This window comes from Protopterus annectens, chromosome 4.part0 (genome assembly GCF_019279795.1).
Source record: "Protopterus annectens isolate FY-2018-M chromosome 4.part0, PAN1.0, whole genome shotgun sequence".
In the NCBI taxonomy this organism is placed as follows: domain Eukaryota; kingdom Metazoa; phylum Chordata; order Ceratodontiformes; family Protopteridae; genus Protopterus; species Protopterus annectens.
This window is the reverse complement of record NC_056733.1, coordinates 342,033,687-342,054,275: the sequence shown is the minus strand read 5'-3', so window position 1 is coordinate 342,054,275 and position 20,589 is coordinate 342,033,687. Positions and strand designations below refer to the sequence as shown.

General features: G+C 37.0%; 1 protein-coding gene across 3 annotated transcripts in view; it reads right to left on the bottom strand.

Moving 5' to 3' along the window:
* AIFM3 (apoptosis inducing factor mitochondria associated 3) overlaps positions 1-20,589 on the bottom strand; it is a 667,943-nt gene that overhangs the window by 527,301 nt on the left and 120,053 nt on the right. For all 3 annotated transcript variants that reach the window (XM_044068314.1, XM_044068316.1, XM_044068315.1), the window contains one exon: positions 19,032-19,245. In XM_044068314.1, coding sequence (XP_043924249.1) covers positions 19,032-19,245 — 214 coding nt within the window. The remainder of the gene's footprint in view (positions 1-19,031; positions 19,246-20,589) is intronic.

Sequence of the window (20,589 nt, the reverse complement as noted above, 5' to 3'; positions counted from 1 at the left end):
TTTTCTAAGTCATCTGTTAAGCAGCCATGTGTTCTGTTTAAGCAGAAATTATTTTTGGAATTCTTCCTCTTTGAGTCTCCCTTCAATGTCATTTAGAGAAGTCTCTATATTTGGTATTTTTGTATGATGTTGCTGTAATAGTTCCTTAAGAGTATGAGTCTGTTTTTTGAATTTAATTTGAGGTTTTCTAAGTCATTTTTAAAGCCATCCATCTTCAAAGATAGTTTCAGTAAGGCAGATGTCATCAATTGCAGTTCTTTTTTCAAAGCAGCATCTGGATGAGAATTCCTTGAGTTATTCATATTCAGTGACTCAATACATCTCCAAGTTACTTGACAGGAACATGTTTGTATATCTCCACCAAAACTGATATTTATGTAGTTTAGTAGTTTATCTACAGATTTCTGACATTTTAAACTTGAAAATAATAAAAATGTCCTATATTATACTAGTTTATGGAGCTCTCAAAATTCACTGCTCTCAGTTGGCTATCTAGGCTCTGCCCCCGCAGTATAGTATCTGGAACTAATAAGAATATGTCTAAATAGTTTCTGTTTACAGTTGAAAAGATAACAACCCTGTAAGGCCTGATAATTTCTGTGTAATAAGTGTATAGTGTTAAAAAGCCACAATAGAATGACATGAGACCTGGCATTAAAATGTTGCTTTTGATGGATTTAGTTTTAGAACTGCTTTCAAAAATACTTACATATAGCACAAAGATAGGCTGGGTGTATAGTAGTGAGGTACAAATAATTAAAATGTTTTGCTTTTTTTTCATTTTTGAAAAAAGCATTTTCATATAAAGCTTGAAGAAACTGTACTGACAGCACCTACTGAAATGGACATAACTATTTTTACATAGTATATGTTCTGACTGCTCTTTAAGGTTCTGACCTTTGTTCAACTTTGACTGGTAAGAATAACAGAAAGTTATCGTCTGAATTTGCTATAATTTTTCAGTAGCCAGAAGAATAATTTTGAAAAAAATCAATGTAAAAGCCATGAGCAGAATCACTGAAAAGAAAGACATGGGAATTACAAAGTCCTTTTGAAGACTCCACATAAAAATCTGTGATCCATCAAATGATCCACAGAACAAAATTGAGAGCCAATTAGTTCTAGAATGATTGTAAAATTAGCATGACTATCTTAAATGGACACTGGAGACACTCTAAGAAAACAGGAAAACATGAAAGGGAAAGACAGAATGTCAAAATCATATTTATCTGCTAGTCAGTGGTAGAATCTCACACCAGATTTATAAGAGTTTCAAGGAAATTTGGTCTCACAACCATTAAAGTGTTGCTAATAACCATCCTAAGGCTGTACGACTTTTCTCGAAGAGGTCTAGGCCAGGTAGTCCCAGGGTAATTATGATAGTACTCACCCAGTCATCTAGGTTCTGTTTGAAGGATGATAATGTATTGCAGTGCTTCACCTACAAGGGCAGCCTATTCTATGGATAGAGAAGGTGCTGCATAGTAAACCTCGCTCTCTTCATTACATTCCATTTATCTGATTGTCAAGATGTAGTTTCTTGATTTTTGTGCTTGCTACACTATTAGACTTAACAAAATATAGGAAATCAGGGACGACAGGGTCTCTAATGGCATGACAGGCAAGGTTCAGATCACGCCTCAATAGTCTATAAGGTATGAGTAAAACGATAGAGCTTCTATGCTGTCTTCAGGAGCTTTAAGCCTGAAATATTCTTAGTTAAGAGCCTCTAGGGCATCTCTAGTTGTCTGTTATGCTGCATGAGGTACGTCCCAAAGGGGACAAAGAGGGCATTACACAATATAACTGGTATAATCACTGATGAATATAAGAGAAGAAGAATATCTATAAGTCTGGATGATGTAACATTGGCTTTTAGTTGTGCTAAGAGGGATATTCTGACTGCAGTTGTCATATGATGATTGAAGGTGAGGAAAATGTCGGCCCAGTCAACCAGGTCGCTGGCAACATTTCCATTTAGTAGCAGAGAGCTGTCTGTGTTAAGGGGAGGGTTTTATTTGTCAAATGAAATACAGTAATTTTTCACATTTAATTTGAACCAGTTTTTTCACTACATCAGATGTTATCTTTGGTAAGTTCTTTATAAAGGATGCAAGTGCTAGAGGGATACTTGACAATAACACCCAGCTTGCAGTCATCTGCAAACTTAGTTAATCAAAGATTCTGGTTCTCTCTTTAGAGATCAGACAAGCAAATGCCAAAAAGAAAGGGTTCCAGTACAGAACCCTTGGAGATGCCTCAACTTACCTTCATATTTTCAGACAAGGCACTGGCCACATAAACTATGTGGATTCTGTCTTTTAGCCACTGTGTTAGTCACCTTATCACATAGGGATCTAAATGTAAAGTATTTTGTTTAAGTGCAATGCCAACATGGAATATGATGTCAAACACATTAGCTAGATCAAGATATGCTGTGTGAACAACATGACCTTTGTCAACAGCCCATGTCACTCACTTGAAAAAGTTATGTAGATTTAATAAACAGGATCTTCCTCTTCCTTTGATGAAGTTGAACTGTTGGGGGTCAAGCCTAATGAGATTTTTGATATAATTGATGAGATCAGTTATGATACACTGCATAGATTTACAGATCAGGTTCATATGGTGGGCTAGTTATTTTGGTCCATAGTAGGGCCACCAAATGATCTGTATGCAGATTATTTGGCCAAGGGATATGTATACATGTGTAGTACTCTAGTATGTAGCTTACAGATATGAACAGCAGAATATATGGCAAGTATATCAGGTTCTAGTCCACCTAGCGTAAAATGCAATGCTCGGTACATTGTAAATTTGTAACATTGCCTTTTGCTTGATTAGCTGGTAATAAAAGCTTTTTCAACTATATTCAAATACTGCCCATGGCATATCTGAGTAGCTCTGGGACTAAACAATAAGAGAAATGCATTTAAAGGGCATACAACCATTATCATGCTGTATGCTTTCATTTACAGCCATGTTTGAAAATTATTACCATTTATTTCTCCAGATGTTTTGGGTTTCTAATACTGTGACAATAATGGACCCTACTCCTTTTCCAGGGTACAGTTAGAGTTCAACAAATTAGTATGGCTTCAGCCTTTGATATTTCCCAAATATGATCTTCCCAGCACCTGCAATGTACCCAGAACAGCCTCCTTCTGCAGTCCATATAGAATTACATGAATCAGTATATTTATCAGTATATTTTTTCTTGTACAAGTCTTTTCCTTTCCTCTAATTTCTTTAATGCTCCTGCTATATATAATTTCTGGGTTCATTGCATAATAGTAACAATACATACTCTCTTCCTTATCCTTAACAGTTTGCTTTATTGTCTCTATGGCTTTTGTTTAGTCTTTCTTTTTTTTTTTTTTTTGCTTGGGAGAGACCTAGCCCTCTGCTATGAATGTTTCCATTTTCTGTAGATTCTAGGATCCTATACTACATTTTTCCAGTTCTGGCACAAGCTAGGAATTGGAGTTTTTTATCCTAGGACCTGTGCACCCATTTTTCTATCTGCCTTTCTCCATGACAAACAAAATGCAATCTATTTAACAGTGCCACACTGGAGAGATTTTGTAAAAAACAGGGTTTGCCATGTGGAGGTATTCATTAAAGACTGAGGAAGAATTCAGTTTTAACAATACTACTTTCTTTTTGTTGATTTAATTTACTCTCCATTTGGAACTAAATCACATCCGTGTATAATCATGAATAAAGTGAAAGAAATGATAGCTACAGTAATGTATATCAACTCAATGGTGTCATTTACAGCCTAACCTTAACTCTGTTTACCATAATAAATCAATACGTAAATTGAACTGATCAATGTTGTGGGCAGAATGCACTGCTACTACTGCCCAAAGAAATATCTGGTTTACTGTCAGTGTTTATACATACAAACTTACATTTATTTTACTTATTCATTGACATTTGGTGACCTGGAAAGTCTGACTGGGTCAGACAAAAACACAACTTCAGTGGAGGCCTGGGGAGAAAAGCTCCACAGTACAAAGTTTGAATAGTAGAAGTTTAAGCAATATTAACATTAATACTTAGCATGCATCTTTAAACATAGATTAAGGAACAAAATTTGCAAAAAGAAATATACAATCAAAACACTTGTACCATAAGGAGGAGATTAACCTTTAACATTTTTAATGAAGTAGATATAGTATTTGTTGACCAAACAGTATAGAGAGATGGATTAATTGCTCAGCTGTCAAATACGTTTTGGGAATAAAGAATTTTTGACTTTTAAGTAGGGGTTAAAGAGGAGTACGAGAAAGTCAAGCAGTAGTATTAAGTACATGCAAAAGATAAAGTATCCCTGACAATCAGATCATAATCTCCTGACATCTCCAGTTAAAATATTGGAGAACACCAGTAATCACTGACATCTGTTTCTTAGAGTAACTCAAAGATCAACAGGGTAAAAGAAATTTAAAGTTAATACTCATGGCATATCAGGTAGTGTTGTCACATCACAGGAGGAGGTACTCCCGGTCAGTTCTCAGATGGGGTGCCTTCTGTGTGGAGTCTGCATGTCCTCCCTGTATTAACGTGCATTTTCTCTGGGTGCTCCAGTTTCCTCACACACTCAAAAAACATGCAGTGGATCAGTGGGTAGATTAGATACTCTAAACTGGCCATAGGTCTGAGTGGTATAAAAGAATAACTGTGGCAGTGCTAATCATCTAGCAGTGTGAATCTTGGCATTAGATAATTGTCACTGTTGAAGTGATACCTCATACCCCATATGCAAAACAGGAAAAGGGGGTCATGGATAGCTCAGTGTATAGTGACTATAGCACTAGTTTTCAAATAAACATGGACAAAGTGCATGGATGTTAGAACTCATAATTTAACCCACAGGATTATTAAAAAAATCCAGGCATGCATGTATCACAGTGACAAAAATAGGTGTATGTTTTTATAAAGAGTGTGTACTTTATTAATAGGCTAATCATTTGAAATACTGGTGCAAAGTATTAAACGTTTTTAACTAGCTTCATCCTATAGCCCTGAGCTTGATCCCCTCCATCTTCCTTTGCCTACTATTTGACACTTAGTAGGTTATTTAACCAGACAGTGTTTCCAAGCCTCAACCAACTGGAGAACCCAACTAACTAAATGTATACATAAATATGCACGTAACTACACATGAACAGATTGACAGGTTTCTAAACTTGTGTTTAGATCTACTATCTCGATACACAAGCAGAAATAATGTTTGTTACACAGTTTATCTGGAAACTATGCTTAAACTTACTCTCTCAGTGATGTTTAAACATAACTGAAAAAAACACTTGTTGCACAGTATACCATAGTACAGATTTGTGATACCATTTTCTGGAAAAGCATTAGCATAGCTGTCTTTTGCTTTTGAAAAATAGCTTAACATCTGTGTAGTTCCTTTCATAAAGGTGTGAGACCCAACCCAGAAATCCCACCAAAATGTATGCAGCCATAGTGTTGTTTTGAGATCAATTATTTTCATCAGAATCAACAGTATTGAAATTAACAATGTAGTTCACACACTTCTAAAAGATGTTCAATGAAATAATGAATCATAATTATAACATAAATTCATCTATCCACAAGCTTTTTTTTCTCATTTTTGTACATAGGGCAAAGATGTCACTTCAACAGTGGCAATCAGCTAGAGCTAATGTTCTTACCATCGATTAGTTATTCTAACTAAAATGAAAAATAATACATTTCTTCCAAGCTAAATTTTGTTTCTCAGGTATGAAGAAAGTATAAATATGAAGAAATGACAAGCTGCCAACTAATGCTAAACAATGGTTCAATTCTGAAAAACTTGTGAACAACAGATAGTCTGATTAATGATTTACAAAACATGTGGCTAAGAGAAAGAGAGACAGGTTTACATACTATGAAGTAAGGGATCATAGCATCTAACAAAATGTACTTTTGGTACTTGCCAGTTTCCTAATTACCTCTTGCCAACTTCTGAGCTAGTGGACTTGCAGCAGCATTGAACCAGGGCTGTACAGAGTAGCAGGAAAGCACAGTAGTGCAGCAGGTAGCATTGCTGTCTAGCAGCTTTTCATTGTCCAGGTCAACTTTTGCAGTGGAGATCTTCTATGCATGTCAACCCAGTGTTCACATGGGTTTACACCATATTTTCTAGTTTTTCCTACATCCTACAGATATGATGAAGATGTGTAGATGATCACCCATGCAGTCCATAGATGTGCATATGATGTGTAAGAGATTGTGTGTATGCAAATGAATTGGGCTGGTGCCTAGTCTAGGATTAATTTCTCTGCATTGTGTCAAGTGAGTGATGGAATGGGCTATACTTCTACAATTACCCATAATTAGATTAAGCAGATAATCAAATAATATATTAATGAATTTATGGAAGCATCAGAAGAAAGTATTAGTTTTTCAGCTATCATAATGTAAACTTATAATATCCAAAGTCAGTCATCTTTGGGAGTTGGGGATTGATAGAAAAATGCATCTGTTGTGTTATGCTGTAGTTAGCATATTTAAGTCAAAGGGGTACATAGGAAGAGTAGCTCTCACAGAGACATGCAGGGGACTATCTAATTGATAACACTTACTGTGAACTCACCAACAGTTTCCCCTGACTTCCATTGATTTTATCAAGCAACAGCTGGTAAGATGGGTATCACCAAATATGTCTTCAGTAAGGTGATGTGATTCTGTAAAATGGATGGTTAAGTCCCCACTGGAACTGTTATGGTTTGCAAAGTATGAGTAGGTGCTGCTAATGTCACTCTCGGTCTTCTGTGTTTGGGGTCCTTCACAAATGCTGACCAGTTAGATTACAGCTAGGACACCCTACTGGGTCACAAATGGTTAGAGCATTGGTGTCATACAGACAGTCATGAGGGCATTTTGATTCTTAATCTTAACATCCCTTCTGTGCACACAGTAAGTACTTCGTGAGGAGTAAGCAATGGCTGCAGTGAGGGTACAGTGTGGGGCTGTGCTCACTTCTATAAGAAAAACAGCCTCTCAGGCAGCCCTGCCTTCCCTTTTTGAGCAGACAGCTCCCACTGGATCCACAGTCTCCACCAGGGGTTCATTAGTGGGAAACATACGCAACAACACACCCTTCAATTAAACCCCTGGTAAAGAAAAGCAGGTAAATGCCTCTTTACCCTTTTTTGCTCCTGGCTGTCTCCCTCAGTGACCAGAGTATTAGTCAAACCCAGACTGTCATAGTCAGGGCTCCATCTCTTTATACCTTGGAGCCAGTACTCTGATAATATAACTCAGATTCACTGTCACATAATTGCTAGTAACTAGGTGAATACATTGTATGCACAAAGTTGATAAGTTCATATGCAGAATGCATTTTTTTCCTTACTGCAAAATTTGCTCTATTTAGTTGTTCAACACTAAAGTTTGCGTTACTAACTAGTATATGTCTAGCCCATCCTTTCGACAGCTTTAAGTTTCCAAACATTATTCAATTTATCACTGTAAGGGGAATTAAGAGACTTTTCTAAGAGACTGCTCCATTTAGTTACAGCTACACTTGGAATTCTAGTAGTTTATGTTGTTACTGAGGTCTCACTCCCAGTTGCAATAACTGTGTTGTCCTAGTACTCTAAATCTTATTTTCTGAAAAAGATATTATTTTATTGGACTATACTAACCCCTGAAAACTGATATCATGTCTTTGTTTCCTCTGGGCACACATATTAAGCTCCTTTAATCACTTTTATTGATTTGGCTGCAACCCCAATGCCATCTTCATAGTATTCTTTTTGACTGCTCAGTGATCTTCCCTTATAAAGGAGGGCTTTTTGGGACTGCACCTACCCACTATTCCAGATTAGGTCATGCCAACTGCTTCTATGCGAGACAAATTGCCTTATTTCTACTCATTATACCTTCTTGTTTGTACTCTAACATTTCCCAAGCTTTCCATACAGAATTTTACAAAGTGAAGCACTTTTATTGCATAATCCCCCTTTTATAGGCTATTTAAATTACACTACTGCATCTGTATCTTTAAGTTTGTTTATTGTACCATTTCAGTCCAGGCACCTTTTTACTGTGCTTTTACATTACGAGGACTGTGATAGTCCCATCTTGTGGCAGAAGGTGTTTACCTGATCTGAGTTGGGAAGCACACAAAAGGGCTGTAAGTGTAGTCGTTTTATTGGCCAGAGGGCTCAGTAGTCAGTTTTCTGTATTTCCACTACTAGTATAAATTCAGCATGTATATACGGAGCTGCTCTCTGAGCCAGTACCCTGTACTGACCCAAACATCTGGAAACACTGCTTATTTTCATTACAATGTGAAAGTTTACTGTGTTAGTTACTTTATTATTGTGCCCAGAACTATTGCTGCTCAGAGAGCATCTGATCTGTTGCTGGGTAGTATCACTGGTTAGGTTAGCTGTAGATTACACCAAGGAAGCACTCTTCCCCCTCTGGTTAAAAACCCCCTCCACTCCTATCCTTTCAAGTACACATTAGAACCTGCAACCATGGATAAGCACTATCCTGCTATCTCTGCATCCAGCTTGGTGAAAATTGGCATCCTGAGGCAATGTAACAGTTGCCTTATGTAGACTGACAACCACTCAATTCTCGAACAGAGAAATACAGAATGTGACAGATGTAGTTACATATTGACACTGGACGCTAGAATCTTACAGACACAAAAAAGCAACAAACAGGTTGTCAGTTACTTACACACATCACTCACCACACCGCAAAGGACCAAACACATAGGCCCATATATATGGAGGTGCTCACATGTAACGTTCCCAAACCTAAAGGCCTCTCAGGCACAGTCCTCAGAAACTCCACATGTACACAAACATAACAACAACAAATAAAGTCACATTTCATTGTGTCTCAGTTACCAAGTCCATAAAGCAAAACACTCCACAACCCAATATTCTGGTCATAGGAGTCTTCATTGTTTGACACACTGATGTTCCTCTTACCAGGTTGGATAAGTGGAAGGTTGCAGTTAGTTGCCTGTCAGAGGCCAGAATTTAACAGGTCATGCAAGCACTCATGCCACTTACTAATAAATACCAGTATCACTGAGTCATAGTCCATGTGGGCATGAGTGACCTGAGATATTCCTCCTTGGACTATATGAAGACAGGCATGATTGAGCTCTCAGAAAATGTATCACAGGCAGGTATCAGCCTGGCAATGCGCAGCACTGTACCATCTCCACTGATGATGCCACAGTACTAGCAACATTTGATCAACTTTAACAACATCCCTTGGCTACTGGTGTCCAATACTTGTGAGCCTGGGAGGACATGGTTGACAATCCACACTGCTTTGCCAGGACGGCCTTCATCTGTCACGTCTAGAATTTTGGATATTGCCAAAACATTATCCACCCCTATATTGCCTTTTTTAGGCATTGTCAAACAGACAAACCTTCCAACATAACAAAAGATAATCAGGACAAGCTAAAGGTGTTACTTCTGAATGCTAGGAGCCTCAACAAGAAAACTGCACTCTCTGGAGCTCTCCTCACCCTGAAGAATGCTGACATCTGTGCAGTTACTGAAACATGGTTAAAAGCCACAGAAAGCACTCTGGCACTGCATGGCTTTAATGCCGTTCATCCATTCTGACCACCCACTGAAAATGAAAGAGCAAAAGGGGGAGGTGTATCTATCTACATAATGGATAAGCACACCTCAAGGCTGGTCAAACAACATGACATGCTTGAGCTACTCCATGTCCAACTAACCATGGAAAAAATCCATTACCACATTCTTGCTGGCTACAGGCCCCCCACCATGAACCAGGAAACCCATACATCGTACCTGAAGTTACTAGAATCACTCACCATCCAGCCCAATACCATACTCATGGGTGGTTCTAACTACCCCACTATTAATTGGGAGGCCTACATGACCACTAACATGCAGGCCCAAAGTTTCTTGACTTTGTAAATTCAAATGCCATGGAGCAACTAATCAGTATTCCCATTAGGGGAACAAATATCTTAGATCTGGTACTCACAAATATGGAAGAGTGCTGCAACCCCCTAGTGTGATGTTGTCAACAGTAAGATCAGATCACAAAGCAGTCTCCTTTGAAATAAAGGTAAAACTAATTCCCCCATCTAACCCCAAGAACTTCTCTATGGTAAATTACCTGCTATTAAGGGACAGCATAGCTAGTTTCCGAGCTCCCCAAATCCAGAAAACACTGAAACCGATGCAGAGGCCTACACAAAAGCCCTGGATACATAAAAGCCCTGTATGAACATATAAACAACTGCATAGAAGCAGCAGTCCCAGACCAAAATAAATCCAGGTCCAGCTGCAAAAACAAGTCACCCTGGTGGACTCCTGGTATTAATAACTTGTAAAACAAAAGAAAGAAAATCCCGTTGGGAAGTAAGAGGGGATGTGCACAACAGAGCAAAAAGTCCCTCATTAGTCTAAACAAGCAAATCAGGGAACTAGTCAATTCTCTGAAAGAAGACTTTGAGATACAAATAGCCTCCAAAGCTAAGGATAACCATAAGGCGTCAACCTATACTCAGACAGAAGATATAGCAAATCTGCTGGCTGACAAATTCAACTCAAATTTTACCTCCCCATCACCCTCAGTTTTTCCCCAAGAAATACCCTCCACTCCACTGCCAATTTTCACTAAACAACAGGTTGCCACTGCACTCTCTAAAGCCAAAAAATACAGCTTCAATGGGGCCTGACAATATACCAGGTTGCCTCTTAAACAGTTTAAATCAGGACTTATCAGGCCCATTAGGATCTCTATTTAACCATAACCTCCAGACTGGCTTTGTCTCAAATGAGTGGAGAACAGCAACAGACATCCCTCTGCATAAAGGAGCACCATCTACTGACCTGAAAAATTACGGACCCATAAGTTTGACTGGTCTTATATGTAAGGCCATGGAAAGAATAATCATGGACCTGATAAACAATGACATAGAAAACCTCCAAATACTAGGCTCAACCCATTTCAGCTTTGTTGAGGGCAGGTCATACCTATTGAATCTGGTAGATTTATTATAGAAAGTCATTAAAGCCATGCATGAGGGTAAAATGGTACATACCACCTACCTCAACCTGGTCAAGGCATTTGACACAATTCCTCACTCAGGTATTATAAATAAACTCAGAAAATTGTGCATAAATCCCTACATCACCAGATGGATAGCAAATTGTCTCATGGACAGGACACATGTGGTTAAAATGGGTAAATTCAGATCCAGCAAGAGGCCAGTTACTAGTGGTGTGCCACAGGCCTCAGTGCTGGGACCACTCCTGTTCATAATATACTTCTCTGAAGTCAAGGCTAATGTAGAAGGCCTCTGGATGACAAAGTCTGCTGATGACTGCAAGCTGGGAGCAATCACTGAATACCCCAATGATGTAGATTATCCTTATGGAGGGTCTAGATCAGACAAATGAGTGGTTTCAGAACCATGGCCTAAAATTAAATGTGAAAAATGGGGTCAAATACCCCTGCGAATTACATCAATAGAACACCCCTAAGAGTATAAACAGAAGTGAAAGATCTAGGTACAAAGATAGTTAGTAGCCTGAACTTTGACTGCCATGTGTCCACAATGGTGAGGAAGTTCTTTTATGTGGCACAATTTATAAGTAAAGGCATGGCATCAAAATCCAAGAAAATTATACCTCACTGTACCCGGCCCTCATTACACCAATAATAGAGTACAATGCTCCATTTGGCATGTACTTTTCTAGGCATTTACAGCAGCTACAGTGACCTCAAAGGTTCCTCACAAAGAAAATACAGGGTGCAAACTATGCAGAAAGACTTATGCCCTATCCTTTTACTCTGCCCCCTACCAACTATTAAGGGGTGCTCTATTCCTGGCCTACAGGGCACTCACAAATCCAGCCCTGATGGAGCTGCTACACATCTGCAAATCAAACACCATGAGGGTCACCCAATCTAGGGATCTAAGCTTAGTCAGCAATTCAAACAAAACATGCTGGAGAGACAGATATGCATCTCAGAGATTGCCCCTTCTTTGGAGCAGGCTTTCACTTCACACTAAGTAGAACCTTTCCTTGGCCCTTTTCAAACACAGTTTGGATCAATGGATGAGGAATCACAAACATACACCTGGGGTAGTGCCTGTGTCCCTTATGGACAGGGGCAATCAGTAAATACTCAATGCACAGGCACAAATCCATCTTCTTGCCCCTAGGAGCCATATGATGGGAAAAAATGGTTTATATTGGCTATGCTTGTAAGGGCCTTAAGTCATTAGCCTAGTAATCTCCTATAAGCCTATGAACTGGCAGGTTTCCTTTGCCAAGTGATTGTCCAAATATCATCTTATTTATGAACATGAGTAAAACTATTCACTCATTAACAATATCTTTTAACCATTTGTTGCATTCATGAAGCAGTTTATAGTCCCTTTCCTGGATCCTGGATCCCAGATCCTGGATTCACTCCTGTACATACAGCACATAGGGCAACGAGCACCCTTCAGCACTAGTTGTTTCTGTAGCAGGTATGGGTTTTACGGGGTTGGGTTGCTAGCCCGAGGTCCACCGTCCTCAGAGGGTGCATAGTCTCTTTAATTGATTTTTTTACCCTGCCTTCATTTTTTTGACATTTTAATGTACATATAACATGTTCTTTCCTTTGCAACAAATGTGGCTATTTTTTTGAATATGTGTATGTTTGTGCATGCGCCTGTGTGTGGACATATTTATATATATATATATATATATATATATATATATATATATATATATATATATTTAACTGTGTGTGTGTGTGTGTGTATATACACTGAAGTGTGATTTTGCCTTGCTGTCTTCCCACTTCCTGTTTTTTTCCAAACTGATTCAGCCCTCTGCCATTATCCTCTGCATATTGCTTTTACAATGTGAATCCCACATTTTTCCTAATGTTTTTCATAATCTCAAGATCTCTTGAAAAGACTGGCATCTTTATTTCATTTCGGTATACATTTTTATTAAGCAATTGACTGCAGTTTTTAATTTCCCCATGTCATGGCCATACCCAGTTGTTTCAGAATTGGCCCTACCGTCCAGGCTCATTCTGGTACTGAGAGGTGTTTATTATACTGCGCTGGTTGCTCCAGGATCTTTGACTGACATGTAGTGCACAACATCCTGTTCTCAGGAAAACTGCTACACCTAAGGCTTTACAAAATTAGGCTACTAATTAATAACCCCCCCCCAAAAAAAGTCAGTGAACAGATTAGAAAAACTCGGGGGGGGGGGTCACATAGTGACAGTAGTGACAGCATGAGTAAAATACTGGCCAGGCAACAAGGTAAAGAAAGTTATAATACAACACAGACTTCCTTCCCATTAAATCATAAAGTTAGTAATCAAAAACAAAAATTACAGCTGGAACACATGAAAAAGGAAAACATTAATACTGCCATCTATTAACAAACAATCACTTTTGAGTCTATCAGATGCTTTCTCAAGTGAATAAACATTGCCTATCACAATATATTTAAATAAACAAAAACTCATTAAACAATAAAGCAATCAACACCTCACCTCTAAAAATTAATGTCTCAATTTTCTATTAACTAAAACAGGTTTAATGCTAAAATTATTATTTAAACCAGATTCATTTATTGAATTCAGTCTTGTAATCATACATATTCAGCTCTCGGAACTGTTCTTAATATCATTCTCACAATGACTCTCAATTAAAACCAAAGAACCATAAATTTAAATCAATATAAAGTACCCTTCTCTATGTCATGCCTGGCAAGTGCATTCATTTTATTACATTTCCTAATATCATAAACATGGTTATATATCCGATCTTTAAAATGTCTATTTGTCTTTTCAGCCTAAAAATTCATGTAGTGCGTGCAAGCAACCAGATACACTAAATTCTGTGAATTACAATCTGCATAACATTTAATATAATAAACATACTAAGTAATTGTACAAATTCTTTATCAGATAAAATAAACGTAACAATAGCTACAATTATTACATGTGAATGTACCATAGTTACTACTTTTCATAAGGGATTTAGGTTGTTTAGAACATAACAGCTTCTTGAAACAGGGTATATTTTTAAAAGTAAAAGATAGATGTTCAGTTACTATTTTCCGTAATTCAAGATCTGCCAAAATATGATGCTAGTGACATTTAATCACTTCACAAAAATGACCTATATCCCTCGAATACTTTAAGCATCAACTTGAGACCATCAACCAAAAATAAAGGGGGTATTAGCCCTCTTTATGATAACCTTTTCCATAATGATCATTTTAACAAACTCAGCCTTCAGTTGTTCCAAGGCTCCAACTAACATGATCATCACTAGTTAAACGATGTACCCTTAACATCTGCCCCCAATAATATTCTTAAAAATAAAATTTGGATGCATGCTCTAAGTAACATATTGCTCTCCCTGCGTAGTATCATATTAATAATACCTCCAACATTATATATCGACTTTAACCTCAGATGACATTAGCAAAGAAAACTGTCAAAAATCTGTCATATGGAGACAGTGTACAAACTGATGAACAATTACTATCACATTTCCAAGAAAAAAATAAGTAATATACAAAATAATAATAACATGAAATATCCCCAACCTGATCATTACCACGAAATAAATATTTTTCTTTCCATGCCATTAGAACTAAATTGGCATAACTATTTGAACATGCACTGACCATAGCATCTCCTTTAGTCTATAAATAAAACTCAGCAGTAAACCATATTGCATTGTTTTCTAAAACTAAATCTAATATGAAGACATGTTAGATTACTATGTGCATTAGAAGTATCAGCTTGAGAATTTAAAATGGAGCAAATTATTTCTACCGAAACTCATTTGGAATCACTGTAAAAAGAGATTTGACAAACAGAGTAACAAATAAATAGTTGTCAAAGGGATTAGTGGATTCATACCATTCATATAATGGTGTAATAAAATGTTGAGCATCCCACAAAACCCAAGACATCAAATTAATGGTCATAACTGCTTCTTGATATAAACAGAAATGGGGTCTGTTACCCAACCAGTCCCTGAGACTACAGGCCATAAAGGGGAGCTGTAGCCAATTTATATATCATAGGAAGTCAATAAATACTAGAAATAATGGAGCAGTAAAATAAAAATGCTCATACAAATCTGGAGCCAATAAACCATTCGAAAATGAATCATATGTCACAGTTTTAACTTTAGCAATGACATTACTAACCTCATATTTATTGTATTATCATTCAATAACTCCTCATTTTCTTAATATAAAAAATCTCTATCCAGTATTACAATTCCCCCTCCCTTATCATCAGCCTTATTCTCTATATCACTATTTGGCTGTAATTCATTTAAAATACACATTGCTCTGGACATCAAATTACAAAAATGTCTACTTACCTCTCTGTTAGCAACTACCATAAATACCATTCTCACATGTTTTCAATAATGCATTGACTAGAAGCTGATTAGTTGACACAAATGAACTAGGTTTCTTAAAGACATGTACTAAAACAGTGTCTTAATACATATTTTAAGAGTAATGTGCTCCTTGCAAAAATACAACATCTGTAATACACATAGGGCCTGCTGGAGAAACAGGTATGTATCCCAGAGACTACCCCTTCTCTGGAATAGACTACCTATCCATGTGAAGCAGAGCTCCTCCCTAACCCATTTCAAATGCAACTTTGACAATTGGATGGGGAACAGGAAATTCATCCCTGGTTTAGCACCTATGTCTCTAATGGACACAGGGTGCCTGTAAATGGTTCATATCCAGGGACCCTACTTGTAAATGTTTCCCCTTCCAATCACCTGCTTATACTTATCAAGGGTACCAGAACTTGTCAGAGATTTAGGATGCATGGCTAAGCTTAAAAAGGCCTTTGAGGACATTAGCCTAATAAACACCCATGAACTTATGACCCTATGAAAAAGATCGACAATGTCACTCCATCTTGAAGGTATACATGATAATCCTTATTCAACTCACTAACTTGTTCAGATGCAAAAACCACTAATGAAAACTTAAATGAAAGCTGTTGTGGAGGGTTATGCTAAGAATAGGACGGAAAGAGTTGAATATGAATGGATTATAAGACTGAATTCAGTAAATAAACCAGATTTGAACTTTAGCATTAAAACTTGTTTTAGTTAATAGGAAGTTGAGACATTCATTTTTAGTGGTGGGGGGGTCTATATTATGTGATCGAAGAATCGTGGCCGTAAAACAAAAAGCAAACTTTAAAACACTACTCAAGTGAGGGGGGGCTTCTCCCCCACACCCCCCAACTAAATAAATATAGCAACTCCAAGATCACTCTACATTGAAGAAAAGAGCGATTCCCGATAATGGCCAACTGAATTTTTCCCGTAGAAAAAAAATTAGAGGATGTGGCTGCTCGCAGTTTACAGCGTTCGCTGTATGTGTGTTGATTATTATGTGTTTGAAAGAAAGATTCTTCAATCACATAAAGACACTTGCGAAAAAACACTGAAAGTAACAAAAGAACAGCCAAGGTGTGCTAAAAAAATCCCAGTTCTTTATTGTAAGCGCTTTCTTTCATCCACACTATACAATGAACTTCTTCAGACAAAACTCTACCCAACATTCAATGCCTTATATAAGGCGCCTAATTAGTTACTAAGTTAATAAAACAATTAACAAACTTCCTCAAATTGATCAAACTGTTAAGTGCTATAAGAAATGCCATTACAAATGGAATTTAAAATGCTAAAAAACACAAAGAAATTTAAACATTATAATTCATAATTCCTTATATAACACAAACAAAATAAGACAAATATAAACCATACTAAAATGTGTGTATTATCACGTTGTGTCTGTAGACAATGCAATAATAAATAAACAGCCTCCACTTCCTATCTAGATGTTAAGCTAAAAGAGTGAATCAACTTTGACCCCCTTTTTTTAAAAATATCATCATACATTATATTTTATATAGAAAACTGCTACTTAAATTGAGTGGTACCATCATAGTAAAATGTAACTGAATAGATGTAAACACATTTCATACTACATATTACTTATCCAATGATTTTAACTTTAGAATGCGTTTAACTGAACTAAATTCATTCAGCCCTGGTGGAACATGGACATTGGTTCTTAACTGCCATAATAGTTCACATTCTTCCAACTTCAGTTCCCACAGACCACCTCTAATATTTTTACTTATTTGATCCATGATAATAAAATGGAATTTATGTGTGGGATTGTCTATAACATGCCTTGCCAAATCACACGCCACGATCACATAATATAGACCCATGATGGGGTGTTTATTGTTTAATGAGTTTTTGTTTGTTATTCAAATGCATTGTGATAAACTGCAGGACATGAAAGCACTTGTGAGTTATGAGATGACACTATTAAAGTTCCCCATTTCCATGTGTTCCTGCTGTGCTTTTTTGTTTTTAAATATTTTGCGTTTTATCACATAAGGATTTATTCACTTTCCCTTTCATTTTTTGGTTATGGAGCCAGTGATGTTACCAGAGGTGTCAGAGCATGTCCTTTTCAATGTCTTTAAAACTGACGTTACAGAAGGTAGGGAAAAAAAGCTTTGTTTTCTTTGTGATGCCACAAAATTATGTAACAAGGCTAAGGAAAAACAAATGGGTAGAAAGCATAGGAGCATTTTCTGTAATAGTGAAACTCTTAATCATGGTAGCTTATAGTCAGTACAAAGCACACACAATAACATATTAGAGACACAAAACCTAAGGAAAGGAGTATAAAATTAGGGTCCTGCAAGCAGCAAAAAAGTAGGAAATGGGAACCTGAGTTCAGGAATGTTTAAAAACTAAACAACTTACATAGAAAACAAACTATGAAAGGTGGTGAAATACTAAAGAGTTGATGCCAACAAGAGTTACTTGTGCACTTCTGGAGACTTCCTCAACATAATTATAGGTATAGGATACAAGGCAGTCCTGAAGAGGGAGATAAAAATTGCTTTTATCCTACATATCAAGCACTATTAAGACAGACTAAAAGAGGTTTACAAGTGTAGTCTACTAGAATGCCAGTAAAAACAGACTTAAGGAGCTTCAGGCACAGAAATGAAGTGATAAAAATATTATGGTGTTTCAAATTAATAGATTCACAGATTCATGGACTTTTACTAGGCTAACGACCCAGGGGGCCTTTCCTGAAAAATGGTGTCCTGTATCCAAATAGGACATGGATAGTCAGGCATTTATAAGCTACCTCTGTCCATAACGGACATGGGTGCCAGGCCCATGTAAATTTCCTATTCCCCATCCACTGGTCTAGATTACACAAACCGGGTAATAGACAAACTCCAATTCACATGGGTGGGAAGCCTGTTTCATAAGATGGGCAGTCTCTGGAATGCATATCTGTCTCTCCAGTATGTTCTATTTAAGTCACAAAATTAAACTAAACCACAAGGAAACAATTAAACAAACATATTAGTATTGATTCCTCAGATGGGCAATATATATTTAGAACAGCCATTCTGATGATGCTGTAATGTTAACATCTGTGAACAAACTTATGAATGCAAGGGATAGGCAGAAGGCTCTCCGCTTTAGGACTCAGATTAGAAGAACAAGAAGCTTAAAATTCTAAAAGAGTTAGACATATTATTGAATAAAAAAGTATGTTATGTTTCACTCTCTAGGCCTTTATTAGCTATCAGTAGTAATTTCATCCTGTACCTGGAAACTATGTTGTCTGTTTATCGTCTCTACCACTTACCATAAGTTGACATCACAATTCCAACTTTATTTTTTATGCATTCTAAAATTCACTTCTAATGATTTCCAAGCAAAGCTTCATTACACTGATTTTAAGTTGTTTACAAAAATATTTAAAAAGAATGCAGTAGACGTTAATTGTATGTGGCTCTACTTTTATTGTTATTTTTTATTCCATTCATTTTTTTTCAGGGTAAACCTTTCATTTAATAATCTTTCAAACTGTTAAATAAATTGTTATGCATTTTCTAGTAAAACATCACTGAAGTACTTACTGTCCATTTTCTAGATCTTTTATGTGACACACTGCAGCCTCCACAATGTCCTTTGGGTCTTCATAAGGTTTGGCAGCCATGGCTCGTTCTTCCGCTGCCCTGAGATGTTTCTTGGTTCCATTGGCCCTGCAGTAGGCCATGGCACTAGCTTTAACGTGTGGTGACATATCCTCTTCAGGTTTCTCAGGCCCAACAACTTCAACCTTCACCTCAACTAAGACAAAAAAAAAAAAAAGAAATTCAGTTAATCAAGCATGTGCCACTGTATCTGTTAAAAAAAACACCTTTGCCCACCACTTATCACAGGACTCCCGGTTCATTAGAGACCTCTGAAAGAACAAACTATTGCAAAGACAATTAAGACAAGAAATTTGCTGAGTCTGTTCCAAATCCTGTATCTACACCTTGTGGAAAAGTATACAGTATTGACTGTACTGCATGCAATACCACAAATGGTGTCTATGACCACCCAAACCACTGATATCAAAGGAAGATTCTGAACATAATACACAGTGTTGAGCTGAGTGGTGATGGTATGTGGACGTGTGAGAGTAAACAGGGTGAAGTAAATTACAAAGTAATTAATGGTTTTAGGTTATCTGTATTCAATGGCTGAGCAGACAAATACCAGGCAATTTTTAATATATAATATGTTGACTTCATCTTAGTTTTTATTTCAGTTATCATTTAAAGGGCAATTTTTACAACATACCTTTATGGCACTAAATATCAGTAACCTTCATTCAGTAGATAAATATGAACATCTGTACACATAAATGCAATGGGAAAAATATAACTGCAAAACAATATAGTACTTTCCTATGGCCTTTGTTCTGCAGAACATAACATTTTATTACCCAACAAGAAAACACAACTCACAATACACACATAGCCTCCTTTTCATTTTTTTCAACACAATATGCTGCTACACTATCTAGTCTAGCATTATGCATGTGCAACAATCATCCCATATTTTGCCAGCGGTCTTGTTTATTTTTATATATTTTTTATCACACCATCTCCCCACCAGATTAAACAAAAAACATATATGAATCTAAACAATCAAGTAATTATTAAATATGCTTATTGAATTTTCTTAAATTAAATCAAAACTGATATAAGTGAACTCTGTTCGATCAGAAGAAATAGAAGCAAGAGTGGAGTTCCTGTTGAAACACATAGGCTTTGGTCAGACATCATTATCCTGCAAACAAGAGCTCCCAGCTGCAGCACCAGTGGCACAAGTCTGCCCAGTGATACTGGGACCAGAGAATCGTACATGACAAACTAAGGAAATATGAAGCGGATGGCCACAGCAAACCTTCTTTCATCGAATGGGTACCAGGAATCCAAGCTGTAGGTTTGACAATGTCAGTTTTATGGGCACACCAGACCAAACTATGCTACAAGCCCCTGGAAGCATATATTCATTACCCATCAATATCTAGGTATGGTGAGCACAGGGAAAATGGGGAAATAAATGGAGCTGTAAAATATATCGAGCTTGCATTGTACTAGTCCTCATAACATACACACACTTATTAAACCTAAGTGGGAA